The 19,770-nt window shown below is 37.4% G+C and overlaps 1 protein-coding gene across 1 annotated transcript; it reads right to left on the minus strand.

The window, feature by feature from the left end:
• Positions 1 to 883: 883 nt before the first annotated feature.
• On the minus strand, positions 884 to 5,132 carry LOC115677288 (aspartic proteinase CDR1-like). The gene is made up of 3 exons (XM_030600414.2): positions 3,899 to 5,132; positions 3,166 to 3,339; positions 884 to 1,107 (listed from the first exon to the last, which is right to left on the minus strand). Exons 1-3 carry the CDS (start codon positions 5,130 to 5,132, stop codon positions 884 to 886), a joined length of 1,632 nt encoding a protein of 543 aa, XP_030456274.2.
• Positions 5,133 to 19,770: the final 14,638 nt, after the last annotated feature.

Genomic DNA, 19,770 nt, shown 5'->3' on the forward strand with positions numbered 1-19,770 from the left:
GCGAAGGGTAGAGCCATTACAGAAGCTCTGTCTGCCAATATACTGTCATTTTGAATTGCAAATAGATGCACCAGAGAAATTGCAAGATGCCTCCTCATATTGGTAGTTTTTTGGCAAAGCATTGTAATAAGCAAACCCACCAACTATTCAGACAGAACGAGGATACGCCTTTTGTCCAGCTCCCTGGAAAGCTGGAACCAAGTGTATCATGGAAACAGACATGTTTTCTTTTCTCTGCAGCTCTAATAATATGTCTGCTGCTAGTTTGCTTAAATTAAGCAAGAGGTACCTGCAACATCGTTACATTTTTTGCACTAGTCAAATGACATGAGATGAAATTGACAACAACATATTCAGATCACATTTTCCAACATATTTAAAGCTATTTTTGAGCAGATATGAAATAGTGCACTACATATGCATAAATATAAAACGGGTTTTTTGTTTCTTCTCCATCTTCATTTTCTTTATGACGTGTTGATCATACAATCCGTTGCATAGACGCAACTGATGAGGTTTCGCATACCATTCAGCCTATTCATATATTATTTTCTTCAAAAATATATCCACAGCAAATTTCACAACATAAAATAACCGAAGATTAACCTATCTAAGGTGAGCTTTCTGGTAGTGAGAATAAAATCAAAATTACGACCATAGTATGTAGGTTCTACATTTATTATTCCCTTTCTTTTAACTCTCTTATTTTTATCTAGCTGATTATCATGCATGCTAAATAACCCTTGTCCTTCTCTTTGGGCACCCATTGACAGTGAACGCTCTAAATCAAGCAAGGTTAGAAGCAAATGTGAGGGTCTATGAGGAGATAAACCATCACAAGATATGGCCAAGTCTTTATGCAATCGCTTCTCGGTTCTTACTCCTATTGTCCTTCTTGAAATTCGTCTACCATCCATTCCAATGGCTGGCTCTCGGCGCAGTTGCAGCCAGCATACTTCTGGTGATTCTGAAAGGCTTCCCGGCTCTCCGGAACTTTCCAGATCGACATCAACATCCTTGTTTTGGTCGCGGGTGAGTAGATATGCATACCACAGCTAACCTCTTTACTGGATGTTGCTTGTAGAGTCAGACTGCTGTATCGAGTACCTAGGAAATGGAAGCGAAATACATAAACTAACCAAATAATTACCAAAAAGATTTTTTTTTTCTCCAAGAAGTATTGTTGTCGTAGGTACGATTCCCGGGAAGTCATTGTCTGCGTGATTGCTCATGAGAACTACATGAAAAACTTAATGAAAGTAATAAGCATTTGCATCGTTTAGCTTACGCAGCCATATTGGTTTGCTCTTTATAGTTGTCGTTATGACTGTAGGAATATTCATTTTAATTGATTAACCTATGAAAATTTCATCATGTGAATGAGTAACCACTAGCATACTGGGCCGGCTAGAAGCCAAGTGAGATACGAAAGTATATTTCACTCCCTACGCAACCAAAGATCTAAGTACAGAACTCGATTACACTAGCAAGGTCAGGCCCTAATTTGAAACTGACATTGCCACTATAGGCTCTTTTTCTGAAACAAAATCCACTTCAGGTTCTTATTTGAAAAAATGAGGACACTTTAAGTTCATATTTGGAATTTTCCCTAGAGCTCGTCACTCACATTGGCATAGGGTTTCTTATGAGCAACCTGAGTCTAAAACCTTGGGTGAACCCCAGAGGTTTCAAAGAAACAAGAATATTTCTCCTTATTTACTATTAAGGGTGCATTTGTTTGGGGGAGAACTCCATAATAAAGGAAAATGTTTTCAAAAAAATCATTTTCCACAAAAAATGGTTAGTTTATTTTGTTTGTTGATATGTAAATGAAAACGTTTTCTCATGTTCGGATTTTATATGAAAAATGATTTTCAATCTCATAAATAACATTTCAATCTCATTTCACCCTCCGGCTAGCCATGACTTGCCTCCCCAATCAATCAGGGAAAGAGAAGAACAATTTCGGATAGTGTTTTGACTTTTTTAGATTTAGGAATTCATTTTTCTAATTTTATGCATGAATATTTTCGTTGATCGAAAAGTGTTTTCGATTGACTAATCATTTTCGGCGAAAAGTGCGGAAAACTAATTTTCGAAAAACACTTTCACTCAATAAACCCACCCTAAATGTCAATTCAAGTATCTCAAGGCCAAAGAGGATCATAATCAGAAGTCAGGTCCCCCACCAAGCATGACCAAATTATTGTTTGCAACGGCAATACCATGTCACGTTCAAAAAACAGAGAACAGTTTAGCGCTAAAATAATAATAATAAAAAAAACGACACCATAACAAAACAACTATTACTTAAATCGTCACCAAATGAACCTGCAATCAACCGTCACACAGTTCACTATTTCACTATTCTCTGCCCACATCTGTCTGCACACAGACAAGTTTCTCTTTTGAAGATGCGGATACATTCCTCAACCAATGAGTCAATCAATGAATTTATTTCATAAATCTAAGTCTTATTTTCCTCACTACCGGACTATTTTTTACATACAGACATAGAATCTCATCAAATCTCAGCATGAACATATCAACTACAAATGCTTCTCGGCCAAATCCAAATCCAAAGCATACGAGCGTTAATGTCCATAAGGATGGATCCAATTTCATTCAGATTTCTCTCGGCCTAGTTCAGCAATATTCAAATTCAAGCTCTTCTCATATAAACATTGAAAATATGTAATGAACTAAGACCTTCGCAAATAAACTTTGGAGTGAGCAATTACCGGATTTGCTTCTAATGAGGACAAACATAAATCGACTACAGCTTACGTAATAGAAATAGACAAATGAAGCCAGCGAAGACATTACACTCAATCAAATCTAGACTCGGGCGTTCATTGATGCAATTCAGGGATTTTGTAGAGTCTCCCGGTTAAACATAAATCTGAACTACAATTGGGGTAATCAAGGCAAATCCAGGCCATTGATCCAAGCAAATTCAGAGAATTACAATTGCAAACGACAACACAAGGTGAACACTAAATGCTGGAGCAGGAACACTAAACATCAAACAAAATTAAGAATGAGTATGCGCAATAGGTGCTGTCAAGAGCATCGATCATGACCAAGTCATGATCGCAAACAAATCAAGCACAAAAACGCTGAGAATTTAAGCCAGCGGATGAGAAAGGAACAAGTTGAGAGCACTTGGAGCATCGATCATGACCGCAATAGGTGCTGTCAAGAGCATCGAGCATGACCGGAAGACAGGGCAGAGAAGAGAGGAGGCTTCCAAAGCGGTTGTGGAAATGGCGAGTGACCGGCAGTGAAGGCAGTGGTTGCTGGCGGACTGAAAGGCAATCAAGAGGAGTAAAGAAGCCACTGCAAATAAGGGTAAAAGACTGAGAACAGCGGTATCGACTGAATCGAAACTTAGCTTTTAATCCTTTTGTACGCAATTGAATGATACGAAAGCTTGAATCGAAGTTCAATGAAGTTGTGACCATAGAGAAGGTAACGTGAAAAAGAGCGAGTTGATCTCGATTCTAGAGGAAGAAGCGTTCTCATTGTCCGTATGACGTGCTCAGCGTCCAAGCGGAAGTCTTTAGTTGGCGCTGGCATCTTGGATCCGGAGAGACTGACTGAGAATTCATATTCCATCGTTCTCTAGAATAGCTTCTTTGGAGAAATGGCTCTCAAAGTAACTCTTTCTTTCACAAAAAAGTCATTCATGTCCCCTCTTTTTTTTTACTCAAGAAAATACCGAATACATCAGGTGCATAATTTTTAATCACGTGTGATCATACAAGTGATTGGAGAGCACTGCAGTCAATCCTTTGGAAGAAAATCTTGCCCTGTCTGATGTCATACCCTATATTATAGGACTGTTGTGCCAGCACTCCAATAATGGATAAGCCGTTCCTATTGGGTGATGACTTACAGATGGCCATGCACAAGACGTCCGCCGTTAACTGGAAAAACATGCTGTTGGTGTCTAAGCCGAGTTGTGCGCCGCCCGAGAATTGCAAGGTGACGACGGGGAATCCCGTCAAATCTCTCTCTACGCTCCCTGCGTAGCAAAAGAACTGCGGATGACTCACCCTGTTCAGCTTTCCCGCCATCAAACTCTCGACCTCATTTTGCAACGGAACGTACCCCTCTTCCTTCAGGAACGTGAACGTGGTTCCTGAGTCTATAAATACTCCTCCTTGACCCATAAGCCCTCTTTTGAATACCAAGGGGTCGATCTGTAGCTTCTTCTCTCCGACGCTAACACCTTCGAGGTCCAAATAGTATAAACCCCTGTAAGTCTCTAGGGTCGTAGAATCGCCTTCCATGATTGCCCCGGCTCCGAAGCTGAGTTGATTGTATTGATACTGTGGGTCGTTTATGTTGCCGATGCAGTAGGAAAATTTGGAGCCAAATTGTTTAACCAGATTTGGCAAATTACCATCACCAATGCCTAGTCCTAATAACCCGCTTTCTTGCCCTTCCGTAGTGTCTTTATTCACGTGGCCGCATCCGAGCACCTGAATCGGCACCTTTACCGTGCCCTCGTCGGATGTCTCAAAGGTCGCTTGTTCGGAGGCGAGGTTACCGGCTGTGGTGGTTGTGTCAAAATACGACCTCTTGTAAATGCAATACTCATTATTAGGATCGCACTTGTCACCAGATAGTACACAAGCGATGGAACGGCAACGAATATTGGAGTACGTCGACGATTTGGCAGGATCGAAAAGAGGAGGAGATTGTTTGAAGCAAGTACTGCAGGGCAGGCACTGAATCCAAAGGAGGTCGCTTCCCGTGTCAATATGCACGAGTTGCGGGACTGGCGGAGTACCGATGGATATATTGGCGAGGAACCCATCGGCGCCATTGGCTGGGATGAGACGGGCACGAAAGTCGACTTTATTTGGAATAGCGATTATTTTGCTCAAGAAGCGGATGCGGGCGAGCGAACTGTTAATGGCACGTTCAGCTCGCTCGGAGATGGTGGCCTTTGGATTGTAATATGGAGATTGAATAGAATCGTGGTGGATGAGCTTGATGGCTAATCCCCAAGGTTCAAAGGGGGTGGTCTTGGACGAAGCGACATTAGCCGGGTACGACGAAACGATATTGATAATGCAGATTATAAGAAAAAAGACATAAGATGATGTCACTGTAGTAGCCATTAGCACAATCCAATTTTCTTCGAATGATTTTTGCTGTCCTTCTCTTATATAATTGTACTTCTTGGTATTGCAATTAATGCATGGATTTTGCTTGTGACGAAATTTTGGATATGGCCACATTATTTGCGGGTATATAACTCATCTGAGATAAATGCACCTGGATTTACTTTCTCAGTCGCATAAATATGAGATTATCTCCCTAAACAAGTCTTGGGTGCGGCTAGCAGACAGTGTAACGGTCAAAGGCCAGCCCCAAAAAGTTTTTAAGGTAATTGATTTTAATGCTTCACTCAAAGGTTTTTTTTTTTATGTATTATGCGGTGACGGAGGGATTGTACCATTCGAGCCACTAGACAATGGGGGCATACTTGCCCGACTGCCATCATATTACAAGCTCATATTGAGAGACAAAATCATGAGAAGGCCCACAAAATCAATTTTCTTGAATATGAAGAAAGGAAAAATGTTGAGTATGTCTTAAATTCTTTATGGGCTTGGGCTAACATTAGGGCTTGAGAACAATATAAATATTATTTTTCTCAAGTTATTAGATTAAGAAGTTGAGACATAAAGAGTCTTTAGTTTTTGAGCCACCTTTTATAATCATCGAATTTATATAGTAGATTTTGCTTCTACTCTCCCCGTGGTTTTTCCCGCAAGGGTTTTTCCCGTAAATCTGTGTGTTCTTTATTCTTCTTAGTTTTAATTTCGTTATAGTTTCCGCATCAGTTATAATAAAAAAAAAATTAGATACCGAAATATAAATAATTACAAGTAGAAAAATATCGTCACTTACGAAAAAGAAATCGTTATTGTCATTATATAGATCTATTAAATTTAAAAAATGAAAAAACACTTGAAACGTTGGCTTTGCAACTAACAACGAAATCATTGCATAATGAAATGGCTTCTCATTCCTTTCGACGACAATGAATGCCTCTTACTTTCTTGCAATCAAAGAAGCAGAAATAAAGGAACAAAGTACAAAGAAGCAGTTATGACTTATTCGATTACAAAATCCTACAATAATTGGAAGTTCAAAGTATACAAGATAATTACATTCATATTTTTTTGGGTTGTTAAGTTTTTTTATTATTTGGGAACAATATCCACCTAATCTTTTTCTTTGGCCAGAGAATAATATTCATTATTTTAAAAGTTGCAACTGAGTTCTTCATATATTTCTTATTGTTTAAATATTATCACTTTGATTTGTTTCTTTAAATAAGACAAGAAAATCGCTATCTTCTTATGGCTTTTTTTTTATATGGAAAATGCATTTTTATATATAAAATAGGAAACGTGTTAACATTTCACCAGTCTCCCATTTTCAAGATGGAAAATGCTTGGCTGACATTTGACCGTATCTTTTCCATGCTAATAGCACCGTTAACTAAGTATTATTAAAAAATCTTTGTATTTATAATTTAAGTAACTAGCTCAATGAGGAAATTTAGAAATTTGTTTTCCTTTTTTTTTCTCTAATTTCCTTTTTTTATTGTCAAAGTTGGTCTATTTCTTGAGACTTGAATTTTGTCAATCCATTTAATTGTTCATTGCATAGAAAATTATGGACCAACTTCGACCCCTGAATAATATTTTTAGGAGCATTCAGCATATAAATAAATTCATTGCATTTTAATCGGATCGGCGGCAAATGGTTTTGAACCTAAATGGATTGGACTGAGCCACGGGAGATGGCAATTTCATAGGACCGCAATGGCCAAATTGAGGGGCCTCATTGAGCTTCATTGAGTCTAATTTAGCCCATTAGAGTTTAATTGATAAGATGCCTTATGTCATTAGAGCCCTCACTTTATTAAGGCCTAAATTAAGCCCGGCTAATTGGGAAGAAACCTAGGATTTCACTATATAAAGACATGAGGTCTCACAATTCAAGGGGTCGGCAATTGTCTATAACTTAGAACACAGCATAAAGAAGAAAGCAAGAGAGAACACACTTGAGAGGAATCGGCCACAATCGAAAAAGAGAGTGAGGGAGAAAAACACATTCGGAATTGAAAAGATCTTTTAGAGAGAGAGAGCACACAATAGAGTGCGGCAATACACAAAGTCGGCAAGAAAAGAAAAAGGGTTGAGAGCCATGAGTGAATGAGCGCGCCCCAACAATCCAGGTAATTTTTTGCAGGTTCCTCGGCCAAACCTTGTAGCCGTCCTGACGCCCCCAGTCCAGATCACAATCCCGGCCTGTCGTCCTAAAGCTTCGTCACGCCCAGCACTGCCTCGCAGCCGTTGCATCGGACACATGAGCCATACCACGTCGCTCCTTTGCTGCCTCTGCACAATTGGTCCTGTCTTGCCGCCACACCACAAGATCCGACGAATCTCAGATGCTCGAAGCAGCCACGTTTAGTTCTTCTCCCTTGCAGGTTTTGATGTCTTCTAGCCCAGCGATCTGAACATTCCTGCCTTATCTCACCGAAAACGCCCTGGCGGTTCATTCATCTCGGTCAAGCATTGCGGCAGGGGTCAAAATTCTTGAGCATGCAACGTTGGTTTCTAAGGGAGTAAGAAGAGCACAAACCGGAGGGAAAGTCTCGCATTCGCTCACTAAGATTGCTCTGTCAATCTCATTTGCGGGAACAAGTCCCTTTGCATCCGGGTCCTTGTTTGAACTGCGGCGACCTCACTGCGACAAGCTACTTGCCGAGCCGTCCACCGGCAAGACACCCCACACCCCCTCACCATTGGCCGCCAAGCCCCTTTACTGCCAGTAACTCAAGCTAGTTATTAACTAACTAATTTGAAAAAAAGAAAGTGAGTCACTCTAATAAAAGTTTGTAATATCCGATAAAAGTTGGTGAATTTAAATAATTGGTGAAAATTGTAAAGATAAGTTTGTAAATAATAAGAAAGTTGAAAAAAATGTCTCCAACTTACTCAAACGAGAGTCGTTAACTTAATAACTTAATAGTATATCGTAATTTAATGAGAGAAAAGTTGGCGAGTCACTATGCTTTAGGTCAGTAATCTTAAAAAGAATTCTTATATATATGGGGTTGCTAACCAAGGTACTAAAAAATTAACAAATAAACATTGATAGGTAACTCGTGTGAGAGTTGATAACCCAAAACTATGTGAAAATTTATCTAGATAAAAGTTTGTAAATCGCTCTAATTTAGATTGATAATTTCACATAAAATTCAGTAAATTTGACGTGTTGGTAAGTTGTGCTACTGGTGAGCATGGTCCGGGTTAGGCCGGTCCAGCACCTAACCCAAGGACCAACCCGCACAGTGTTGGTCCCCAATGTTTGGGATCAAGGACCGACCCTGTTGAGCCTGGAACCGAGACCGGACCGATCCTATGGGTCTAGTCCGATTTCAGGGTCAACCCGGGACCAACCGATTATCTTTTTGTTTCATTTTCTGTATTCCTTGAAATGACAAATATACTATTTCAAATTACATATCCATCAACAATACGACATTAAGCAACCAAACAATGAATACCGGTACATATCAACATAAATATAAGATAAGTTAACAACATAAATTTCACACTTGCTAAAAGCAACAAACCATTCGACCCAAAAAAAAAAGCAACAAACCATAAAAACGAACACGTGAAATATAATTAAACCATAAGAAGTTCAAAATACGTAATATAAATAATGAATTATACAACTTCATATCTTGTTCATTCTTAAATGCTTGCTTCCACTTCCAAACACCTTAAAAAAAAACAAATAACACACTTATATTATCAACAAAGTATGTTTGTCCAGTTGTTCTACGCTCCTGAGGCGAGCGGCAGGGCAAGTGAACAGAGACGAGTGGTGAGCCAAGGAGCGGCGAGCGAGGCGAGAGGTCGAGGCGAGCGAGCAAAGCGAGGCAAGCGAAGAGGGTTTCTTATTTTATTTTTTTTGTCGAATTAGGATTGGTTTCTTTCTACTTTCTAATTTACACGGCAAATTGAACTGCATAAAAAAGAAGAAAATAGAGAAGGAGGCGCTAGAGTTTAAAGTAGATAAAAGCATATATTATATAACATATAAATATATATTATGTATAATATATACAAGATTGGTTCGGGTTGGACCAATCCTAAATTCCCAGGACCGAGGACCAATCCGCACAGTACAAATTCAAGGGTCCAAGGACCAAGGACCAACCCAGTCCCCTTGGGAACTTGACTAGGACCGGTAGGGTTGGGTCGGTCTAGGATTGACCCTGGACCGATGCTGACCCCTAAGTTGTGCAAACAAAAGTTGGTAAGTTAGTACAAAAAAATTGAACTTTGCAAACTATTAAAAAGAATTTGTAGTTTCATGAAGTGTTGATACCTTAACGGCAAATCACTCGGAAAAAAGTGATGAGCCACTTTATACAACAGTTTCTTGGCACTTATCAAATACTTATTGAAATTTACCCATTGGGTAAAAATCCACAGTAAGGGTACGGAACAATAGAATTCTGCTTAAAATTTTGGCTGATTGAAGATCCTCTTAGATTTCAAAGGGGCATCTCTTTCTTTCAAGTACAATGTTCTAATTCTTGTTATGCATCTTCAAGTTAGACAAATGAGAACCATAACTTTAACATGAGTTATGTTGCCATATTTTCGGCGTTCTAAACAAGGTTGTTTCGCGCCCACAAATCGGTTTCCCCAACACAAATGTTTGTTGAAATTATCAATCTTCATTTGGTTACTTACCAACTTTATTCGGGATAAATAACCCAACAGAAAAGTTGGTAAATTAAAAAAAATCACATAAGCATTAATAATTAACTTAATGAGAGGTAGTAAAAAAATAGTTGATAACTTAATAGGAATAAAGCTGATAAATCGCTTAAATTGAAATTAGTAATACTTTAAGGTGTAATTATAAAATTTAATTAAAAGTTTGTCAAAGATTAAAAAAAATTGATAATCAAAAGAAAAAATGAAGTTGGCAAGTAACTCAAAAGAAAGTTGGTAACTCAAGCTAGTTAGTAATCAATTAATAAAAAAAAGATAGTAAGTTACTCTAATTAAGGTTAAATTTCTAACTAAACTTGGTAAATTTGAGTCGTTGCTTTAAAATGCAAATAAAAGTTTGTAAATGATAAGTAAAGTTGAAAAAAAAAACAAATAAATGTCACTAACTCACTCAAATGAGAGTTGTTTATCCAACACTAGAAAGTAGTTAATTGTGAAAAAATTTGGTGAGTCACGTTAATTTAGGTTAATAATCCTAAAAAGAATTAGTAAATGTAAGGAGTTCTAATCAAGGTAAATGAAAATTGGTATCCTAATAGAAAAATTGGTAAACTTTAAAAAGTAAACTTTGGTAGATAACTCATATGAGGGTTTTATAACCCAAAACTATTAGGCAATTTAATCTGATTAAGTTTTGCAAAAACTCTAATTTAAATTGGTAATTTCATATGAGAGTTATTAAGTTCAACGTGTTATTAAGTTATGCTAAAAGTCAATACAAGAATTGATAATTAGCAAACTATCAGAAAAAGCTTGTAGTTTTATAAAGCGCTTATAAGTTACCAATAAGTTACTTGGAAAAAGTTACGGATCATTTGTTTGTCAACGGTTATGTGACACTTACCCAGTACTTATTGAAAATTTACCAGTCTTCAAAAAATCCATATTAAGCATATGGAACAATAGATTTCTGGATCAAATTATGGTTGAACGAAGATCGTTGTAGTTTCGTACATCGTTAATAAGTAACCAACAAATTACTTGGAACAAAAGTCACCGATGATCTGTTTGTCAACAGTTCTTTGACACTTACCTAGTATTTATTGAAACTTTGCCGGTCCTCAAAAAATCCCTATTAAGCATATGGAACAGTAGAATTCTTGTTCAAATCATGGCTGAACGAGGATCGTTCCAAAATTCAAATGGGCATCTCTTTCTTTTAAGTATAGAGTTGTTATTTTTGTCATGCATCTTCGAGTTAGACATATGAGAACTATAGCTTTAATATGGGTCATCTTGCCATATTCTCAGCGTTCTAAACGACGTTATTTCACTATATGTGCAGGTTATTCAAAGGATCTACATAACTACGTATAGACTTGAAGTGGTTGCTATATTTCCAATAAATAAGCGTTTTGGATTAGAGAGGTGTAACTGTATATGGTGAGTGAAGATCTTATCCTAATAAAAATCTAAAAGAGACATATAAAATGATAATACTTCACAGTTTGTCTAATTGAACCATCAAGTTGATTGACTCCTTTTGGCTGCGTGGTCACGAAATGATTATTGTTAGCATATTCTTACGATCATATAAGTCGTCGGAAAAACATAAATTACAACAACACACCTTGATTACCCTTTTCTAATTGAACTCAACGCATCACCCGTTTTCCATTACATAAAAAAAAAACAACCTACTAAATCAAAAGAACCAAATGATTGATTTATGAAAGTCAAAAACATGTGCGAGATTAAAGCATGGTAGCACATTAGCATTTTCCAATTTTCTTCCCTTAATTTATATCTTCCTTTGGCATTGTGCTTTAGTTACAGGGAAAAAAGTATAAAAAAACCCAAAATTATATCCATTATGACACATTTACCCTATTTTTTTTGTGATACAAAAAATCTCAAACTTTTACCACACTACGTCAATATTCCGTTAATGAGCACCGTTAAAAACATGCCTTCGTGGACAACGGAAGGCAAACTGTGTTAATAATGGTGCCTACGTGGGTTAAGCATAACAAAAATGAGTCGTTTTGGCTAAAAAATCAAAAGGTAAATGTGTCATGTAGGTACAAGCATATGAATTTCTATGTCATAAGAAAAAGTTTAAGATAAATGTGTCACAGTGTGTATAGTTTTAGGTATTTTATATCGCAAAAAAATGTGAAGTAAAAATTTCACATTAGACATAGTTTGTGTTGAAAATATGTCTCGAGTTTGAGCCCGAAACGAAAATATGAATATTCTGAATTGGATATTTTGCATACGTCCGAAATCGAGCATAACAAAATACGATAACTGTTCTTTGGCAAGTTGAAGTCCGCGAAGAAAGAAAGAAAATATACGCACAAATTGGTTTCTACATTGAAGTCAAAGTTGGAGAAGTCTGATTGTGTCAGAAAAGGAAAGTCACTATTCTGGACTTTGTTTCCTAATCCCAGTCGGTGTGGACTCCTTTGACTGAGCAACAATGGACTTCTTTACTCGGTGCATATATATATATATGGCTCCCACGATTAGTACTGGAGCAGAAGTTGATCGTGAGTCTTGAAGCGCCTTAATGTGAGTGCTTGGTGTGCTGTGCAAGTAAACAAGAAGCACTGTTATTGTGCACAAAGAAGGAAGCGCCGCGTTCGTGAGTGCTTGGCGGTGGGTATTTTCGTGAATTCTCGTTCGTGAATTACATCCAAGAAGAATTAGTGTTCAAGCGTAAATCTTGTGATAAGATTTGTGTATAATTCCTTCGCGAGATTGAGAGATTATTTCATGAGGAATTATGTGGCCAAACACTGTGTGAGCTATTGGGTGTAATTGGGGTTTGGGAAATACCGAGAGTATTTGAGTGACTCGAGTGTGATTGTAATATCCGTTGTATCGCCTGATCTATAGTAGAATTCCGTGTTGCTTTCCCCGTGGACGTAGGTCACTACGACCGAATCACGTAAATCTGGTGTCCGATTTATTTTCTTGTTCTATCAAATTTATTGTTCGATCGTTTGGCTTCCGCAACAGTTTGGGGGTTTTTTTTAATGATTTTTTTCCCTTAGTTATAAATGATGGGTTTTCATAATATGCTAATTAATTGCTTTCAAAGCAAATGTAGTCTCGCCCGTCAAGGAACGTAAAGACTCGAGAAAGTATTACTAGAAAGAATTTTACCGGGTACACAACCATGTAACTCGTATATGAAAAATGAGATTAACAGATATTTTTTATCATAGACCTATGTAACCCTTTGTAACCCTTTTGTCTACATAAACTGCATAAGCTACAAATGAGATTTAAAATTATTGGTTCTACTTTTCATGAAAATGCATCACATTCAATGGACACTTCATGTTTAAATAAAATAAATCCCTATATATGTATAGAAAAATATTATTTTTTCATAAATAACAGGTTAAGTCGGTTAGGAAGAATAAAAAAGGCAAAAAGAAAAGAAAAGAAAAAAAAATTTAGGATAATTCGACACGTACGTGTATAGAGACTTCATACACTTGGTCTCATCACGTATAATTGCACATGTATCTTTGCCTACTTGCTTTCATTTTTTGTAGATACGGATGCCCACAAATCAATCATCATATTCAGTTCTATTCTTTACCTTTGATATTTAAGGAAAACATTTTATTACCATGATGGTTTCATAGAATGATAGCTGCTTTAATTTTAACTTACCATGGGATTTTCAAGAATCAACATCAAGAGCAATCAAGAATAAAAGCTAGGTCCAGGAATTGACAGGATAAATTAGTAGATGGTCTAAAAATGTTGACAAAGGTGATGTTACCATCTGAAACAAAGAAGTTGAGGAACACATTGAGAACCCATCATTCTTTTTTTCTTTTTCTGTTACCTTTGCCTTTCTTGCAAATCTTTGTCGGCATTGATTCAATACTTTGTTGGTGAAACTACGCTTGCCCATTGGAAGAGCATTCTTCCCTTCACGCATGGCCAGTTGTGTGATGAAAATTGGCTACCATCACTGGAATCCTCAGCCATTATTGGATCGATATGTTGTCCATGGTCAAATGTACATGTTGCCACACTAAACATGAGCTTAATCCATCTTGTAGGATCTAAGTGGAATATCAATGAATATATGTTGATGAGAATATGTTAGGATGCACGTGTATGTTGTGTTGGAGAAGTCTCATATTGGAGAATTAGTGTGGTGAATAACAGTTAATATATTCTAGTTGGCTTATAACTCATTAGCTTAAGTTTTAGAGTGAACGTGAGTGTAACTGGATATGTTGACGGCTCGAACTTGGGCTCCCTCTTGACGATCTTCCTTAGTGAAGGTCTTAGGCTTCTCCTTTAGTGAATATGTCAAGGAAGGAATCTGGTGACCAACGTTATACGCTCCTGGAGGACATGCAAGAAGTTCTCAAATAGGATCTTACATAGTTACATCTTGAAGCCCAACCCCTACAATATACCAGACATGTAGTTGCGAAAAGTTAGTCAAGCTGGCTTTATCCCTTACTCGAACAAAAAGCCATGCATAGTTCATTCTAATGTCTATTATATGGCTCGATTTTGGGGACCAAATTGAGGAAGTCTATTGCCACTCCAGTGTTGCTTTAGTGCCATTACAGTAAAATGTAAAATGTCCCTGTACAAATCGTCATTATTTGGACAGTTCCCTACGGTTTGCTACAGTACATTGAGCTACGGTATTTATCACATTAACTTGCAAGATTGGAGAGTACGTATCAGTTCCATTCCAGCGCTAATACTTCTTAACCTCTAACCTTTTGTTATAGATGGCATATAACTAACCTATGTGCAAGTATTACAGGAAAATTACTAAAAAAATTCTTAAACTTATTGCACTTGTACTAATTTAGTAGGGATAATTGTCCAAAAAGTCATAAACCTATTGTACGGTGACCAATTCAGTCCTAAACATTTTGATAATTTGCCAATTTAGTCATAAACCTTTTAATTTGTCGATTTAGTCAAACTTTTTAAAAATTTGTCAATTCAGTCCTGGACCTATTATTTGGATAATTAGCCGGAAAGACTACATTAGAGACCACGCTGTCGCGACGACATGTGTCCAAGATTCGGCAAAAACAACCAAGAAATTAGCCCGAATAAAGTAAAATTCAGCCAAAACGCAAACCCTAACCGCCACGACTTCCGCCACTCAATTTGTCTCCGGCAATCATTGTAATGCCGAATTAACTTAGGGCTTTTCTTGCTCATGGCGGTGCGACCGTACCGGTCCAAAGCCGCGTGGTGGGTCACCCGAATTTGATCGGAATTGACAATTTTTCTCTCAGCCAGAAAAAACCCCAATTTTTAAATCATTCATAATCCCAAAAAATCATCAAGACAGAGATATAAACAAGCTCTGATACTAACCGTTAGAATTAATATTGATGGATAAACAAAAACCATGCATAATCAGAATCGCGTGTGGAAACGTGAACAATTCTGTACTAACCTCCAGCCATTGATGAAATCGTAAACCGAATACGCAGAACCTTGAACAATCATAATTAGGTACTTCTAGCCAATTGCCTTCTCAACGTTGATGGTATGTTTTTTATATTATCGGATAATCAGATAAGATAATAAGAGATTTTGGCTTAAATGATCTATTTATATCTCCATTCGTACATTTATATATAATTTTTTTTATCAAGATAGTTATTTTAATATTGGGCAATCACCATAGTTATCAGATGCGGACAATAAAACGTAAATAAAATTAATTAATGTAGATAATAATAAACTAATTGTGAGATCACATTATTAATATTATAACACACAACACTGCAAGACCTACCTCTCATCGTGCTCATCATCCGAACGCTCTCTGCTCCATTCTCTCTCTCTCTCTCCAAATAAACTTTGAGATGTTTCTTTTCTGACTGAGCTAATTCCTATGAAATCTCTCCGTTGATCTGTTGTCCTCTTTTGGTAGTTATTTTTTCTAATTTTTTATTTTCATTTTCCGGTGCCCACTGTGATGAAGAACAGCCTGGGAAAGGAATGGGAATGGATAGATAGTTAAGGGGGATTGTGAGGTCCTGAAGGCGGTCGGGTGCATGGGGATGGTAATGACTAGCAAGGGTGTCGCGACTCGTGAGCGAGCGAGCTCAGAGGTCCGGGCTCAAAAAATGCGCGTGAAAGGTACTTGTATGTGTGTGTGTTTGGCCGATGCATTGGCTTCTTGTGAGGATTATGCCTTCAACTTATGGGAATGGTTGGTACGGGGCGTTGGTAGCGGAGTCACAGAATCACATGAGATTTCATCTTCATCTTAAATGCTAAAGAGAAGAAAGATAAAAAGGGACGAAAGTTTGTATAATCACAAAAAAGACAAAGAAGAAGTTCTCCAACGCAACTACTGATATCCGCATCGCATCAGATGATTTGAATAATGCTGAAACGAAAGCCCACCATGCAAAGCTCTCCTCTCCACTACAGAAGACGAGCTTTCATTTGGAATTGAGAAGTGAAAACAAAAGGTAAACCCATGATAGGATAATTACGTTGTTTGATTGGAACACCACGTGACCGTCCATCCTTTCGGTTATCATAAGCCATATATGCTTTACAAAATATGCTGATTTAACGAAATAAAATAGCTCATTACAATTGGGTCCTCGCTGATTCGGTAGCGTACCAATTCGGAGTCTCTAGGGTTTGATATTATACATTTGTTATAACATATTCAAGAAATGCACATGATCAGAAGGGTCAACGACAACGATTTTGAAAAATCAAGAACGAGGCGTATCTGTGTCTACTAGCTAAAGTTTGCATCAACTCTGATTGCGATGCTTCAATTATGAAATGGACCGCGAACTATGGGAATATGACATATAACGAACTATAACACCCCTATGTTAGTCATGGGAAATTATGTTTCCCCGTCCGATGGCAAACCCTTAATTATAGAAACATTTGTTCGTAATTACGTGAAAATTTTTCAAGGATATCATCGGTTACATGCCGATTAAATGGGCGCTAACATGCTTAATTACTCAATTAGATTACATGTATACATGCTCTATATGAATGAAGAATGTGCTATGCAGGAAAAGACCCGAATCCCCCCATCAATTTACAAATTGAAATTCACAATAAATAGGCTTTAATTTCCATTTCCCGATGGACTAAAAGACGAATCGAATCACCTTAAAATCTTGGGCCTAGTATACTGTGCCCAATACGAAATGATGGCATTTAATTCTTCTTTTGGTTACACATGCGAACGGTATTATTGAACAGAAGACACATATCAACTCACTTTCTTGATACTTCACTGATGATTCAAAAGCAAAGCTCTCGTCGCATGTGACCACTCACTAGTTGATGTGTAGACCAGTAGCTAGCTACATGCAACTACGTACACCTTTTAGATTGAGTACGCGCTTAATATAAACCACGTTTAAATCCAATGAAACGATGGATTTGATTACAGACCTGTTCTTAACGAAATGGTCCATTCAAAATTACCATGCATGGAACGTCGGCCTTTCGATGTCTATTTCAATTCCTATATGCACTTGGGGTGCGTCTGGGAACCACTTTCCCAAAGTCCCTTGGGTAAATATAAATACCGTTTGATAAATAATGGAAATGCCCTCACCTTACGTGACATCGTTGGCGAAGGACTCAGCCACTGGCGAGGCTGGCCGACGGCCTGAGTTTTGCCGGCAATAGCTATGTGTACTTTAGAAAATTGGAGAATGGGTCTTTAATTTATTTATTATTATATGTTGATGACACGCTAATAGCATGTAAGAATATGTTTGATATTGATGTGTTGAAAAGACAGTTAAGTGTTGAATTTGAGATTAAAGATATAGGTACTGGAAAGAAAATATTGGATATGAAGATTTTGTGTGATAGGAGTTTTACATCTATCTTGAAAGAAATATATTAAGAAGATCGTTGCACGTTTTAATATGCAGTAAGTGAAATCCATGAGTACATTTTTAGCAAAACACTTTAAACTCTTTAATAAGTTATCACCGTACACGAAGAAGGAGGAGGAGCATATGTCTCGTGTTCCCTATTATAGTGTAGTAGGTAGTATTAATTATGTATGCTATGGTATGCATCAGACCTGACATTTCACAAATTGTGAGCGTAGTTAGCCGTTACATAAAGTGTCCCAATAAAGTTCATTGGGAAGTTGTGTAATGGATCCTTAGATGTTTGAAGGGGACAACAAATGTTGGTTATAGTATACTGGAGGGACGGCAATGGTAGTGAAACCACTGGTTATGTGGATTTGGATCACGACGGTGACTTGAATGAGAGCATGTCTTTCGCCGGGTACATGTTTATGTTAGTAAGTGGTGCAGTGAGTTAGAAGGCATCCTTATAGGACCATGTTACCTTGTCTTCGTCCGAGGCAGACATGGCATAGACCTTTAAATCGAAGGAGGCAATATGGCTGAGGGGTTTTCCTCTCGGATTCTGGGTTAGAGGACAAAAAGTGTTGATATGCATCGTGATAACTAATGTATGATGTATCTGACATATAATTCAGTTTAATACAAGTGAATGAAGCATATCGACATTAGGTACCATTTCATCCGAGATGTTTTAGTGAAGGGTAAGATTATTGTGAAAAAGATCACTACAGCGAAGAACCCCGCAGACATGATGACTAAGCATCTTATATGGTGAAACTCAAGCTCCAGTTGAGCTCAATTGGCATTTGGCATCTATAGAGAGTGAGCACCCGTCGGGCCGTTAGGGGAGCTGGCATGAATAATGAGCATTACGACTTAACTTCAAATATCGAGCTAAGGTGAAGAATTGTTAAATTATGTTTCAAGTTTGAGCTTTTTACGGGACACAATCCGGTTGGATAAAAATTAAAATTTGACCGCATAAAGAAATTCAAAAAGGGCAACTTCTTTCACGATAAAAATAAGAGGAAAAAGAACTCTCTGGCACTACAAGACAGAAAAAGGGGCTCACACATATACTTATTTTTTGGGGTAAAAAGCAAGGATTTAGTTTTAAAAAAACGATTAAGTAACACTCCTTAATCAACTATGAAATTAACAATATGTTTTGGATTACCAAAAATTAATAATAAATTATTATAAATTATTATGGAATCTATTTAAAAATTTATGGTTCACAATATATTAATATCGTGGCTCAAAACTTGTTACGTTGACAAAGCCTTTGTTTTATTTTTTCTTTTGCCTAGAGTAGCCATTGGCAAATATAACGGAAAAAGAAGACTTTGTGGGTCCCTCCCTTTCTGAATAGCCGCGCAGGGAAGAGCAAGAGCCCCGCATAGTGAAGCTGTCGGTGTTAATCGGCCCGTGGTGATTTTCTTGAGAGAAGATACAAAGAACTTTAACGGAAGTGTTCTTTGATCAGCCGTACGGAGACATTCAGACACGGGTGAATTTGTGCTGTGAGTTTTATTTCAAATTGAGCTGTTTCATTTATAAATACTTTGGGTTTAAGCTTCATTTAAATATAGGAAATACTCGAGCGTGTGAGCATTGTATAGTAGATTATTTACTGCTCGTATAGGTACCGACACTCGGACCGAACCGCGTAAATTTTTTGTGTCCTTTGTTGTTTCTCGTCTATTTCTCTGGTGATTTCGCATTGATTCGATTGCAAGATCCTATCAGTTTCCGCATTAATTTTACACCACTATAGTTGATTGCATTCTTCTTTTTTTTCTTTCATGTCAAACTATTTGTCCACTTTTACTTTCTTGCACAACACGCGCGCACATTCATAGATACACATATTTCTTTGAGACTAATACTTTCATATTCAAACATATTTCGAATATGAAGTTTGGCCCTTTCAGAATGATGCATCTCATACCACAAGGATCTTTTGTGAACTGAAATGCGACGTTGATCACTTTAAAAGATCAAGCTCTAAAAATGATAGACATCATATTTCATCTCGTGTAAAAGACGATATAATATATGAAAGTTCATATGTGCAC

Source organism: Syzygium oleosum, unplaced genomic scaffold (genome assembly GCF_021117445.2).
Source record: "Syzygium oleosum isolate NSW1041296 unplaced genomic scaffold, Sole_v2.1 Sole_v2.21, whole genome shotgun sequence".
NCBI classification, from domain to species: Eukaryota; Viridiplantae; Streptophyta; class Magnoliopsida; order Myrtales; family Myrtaceae; genus Syzygium; species Syzygium oleosum.

Excerpts from the sequence above, each read along its gene's own strand:
- LOC115677288 (XM_030600414.2), bottom strand. The coding sequence starts at position 5,132 with ATGGCTACTACAGTGACATCATCTTATGTCTTTTTTCTTATAATCTGC. Across the intron at positions 3,340-3,898 it reads CGTCTTGTGCATGGCCATCT|TGGCTTCTTTACTCCTCTTG; the intron begins GTAAGTCATCAC and ends CCTTATTTGCAG. Across the intron at positions 1,108-3,165 it reads GGTCATGATCGATGCTCCAA|GTACTCGATACAGCAGTCTG; the intron begins GTGCTCTCAACT and ends TCCATTTCCTAG.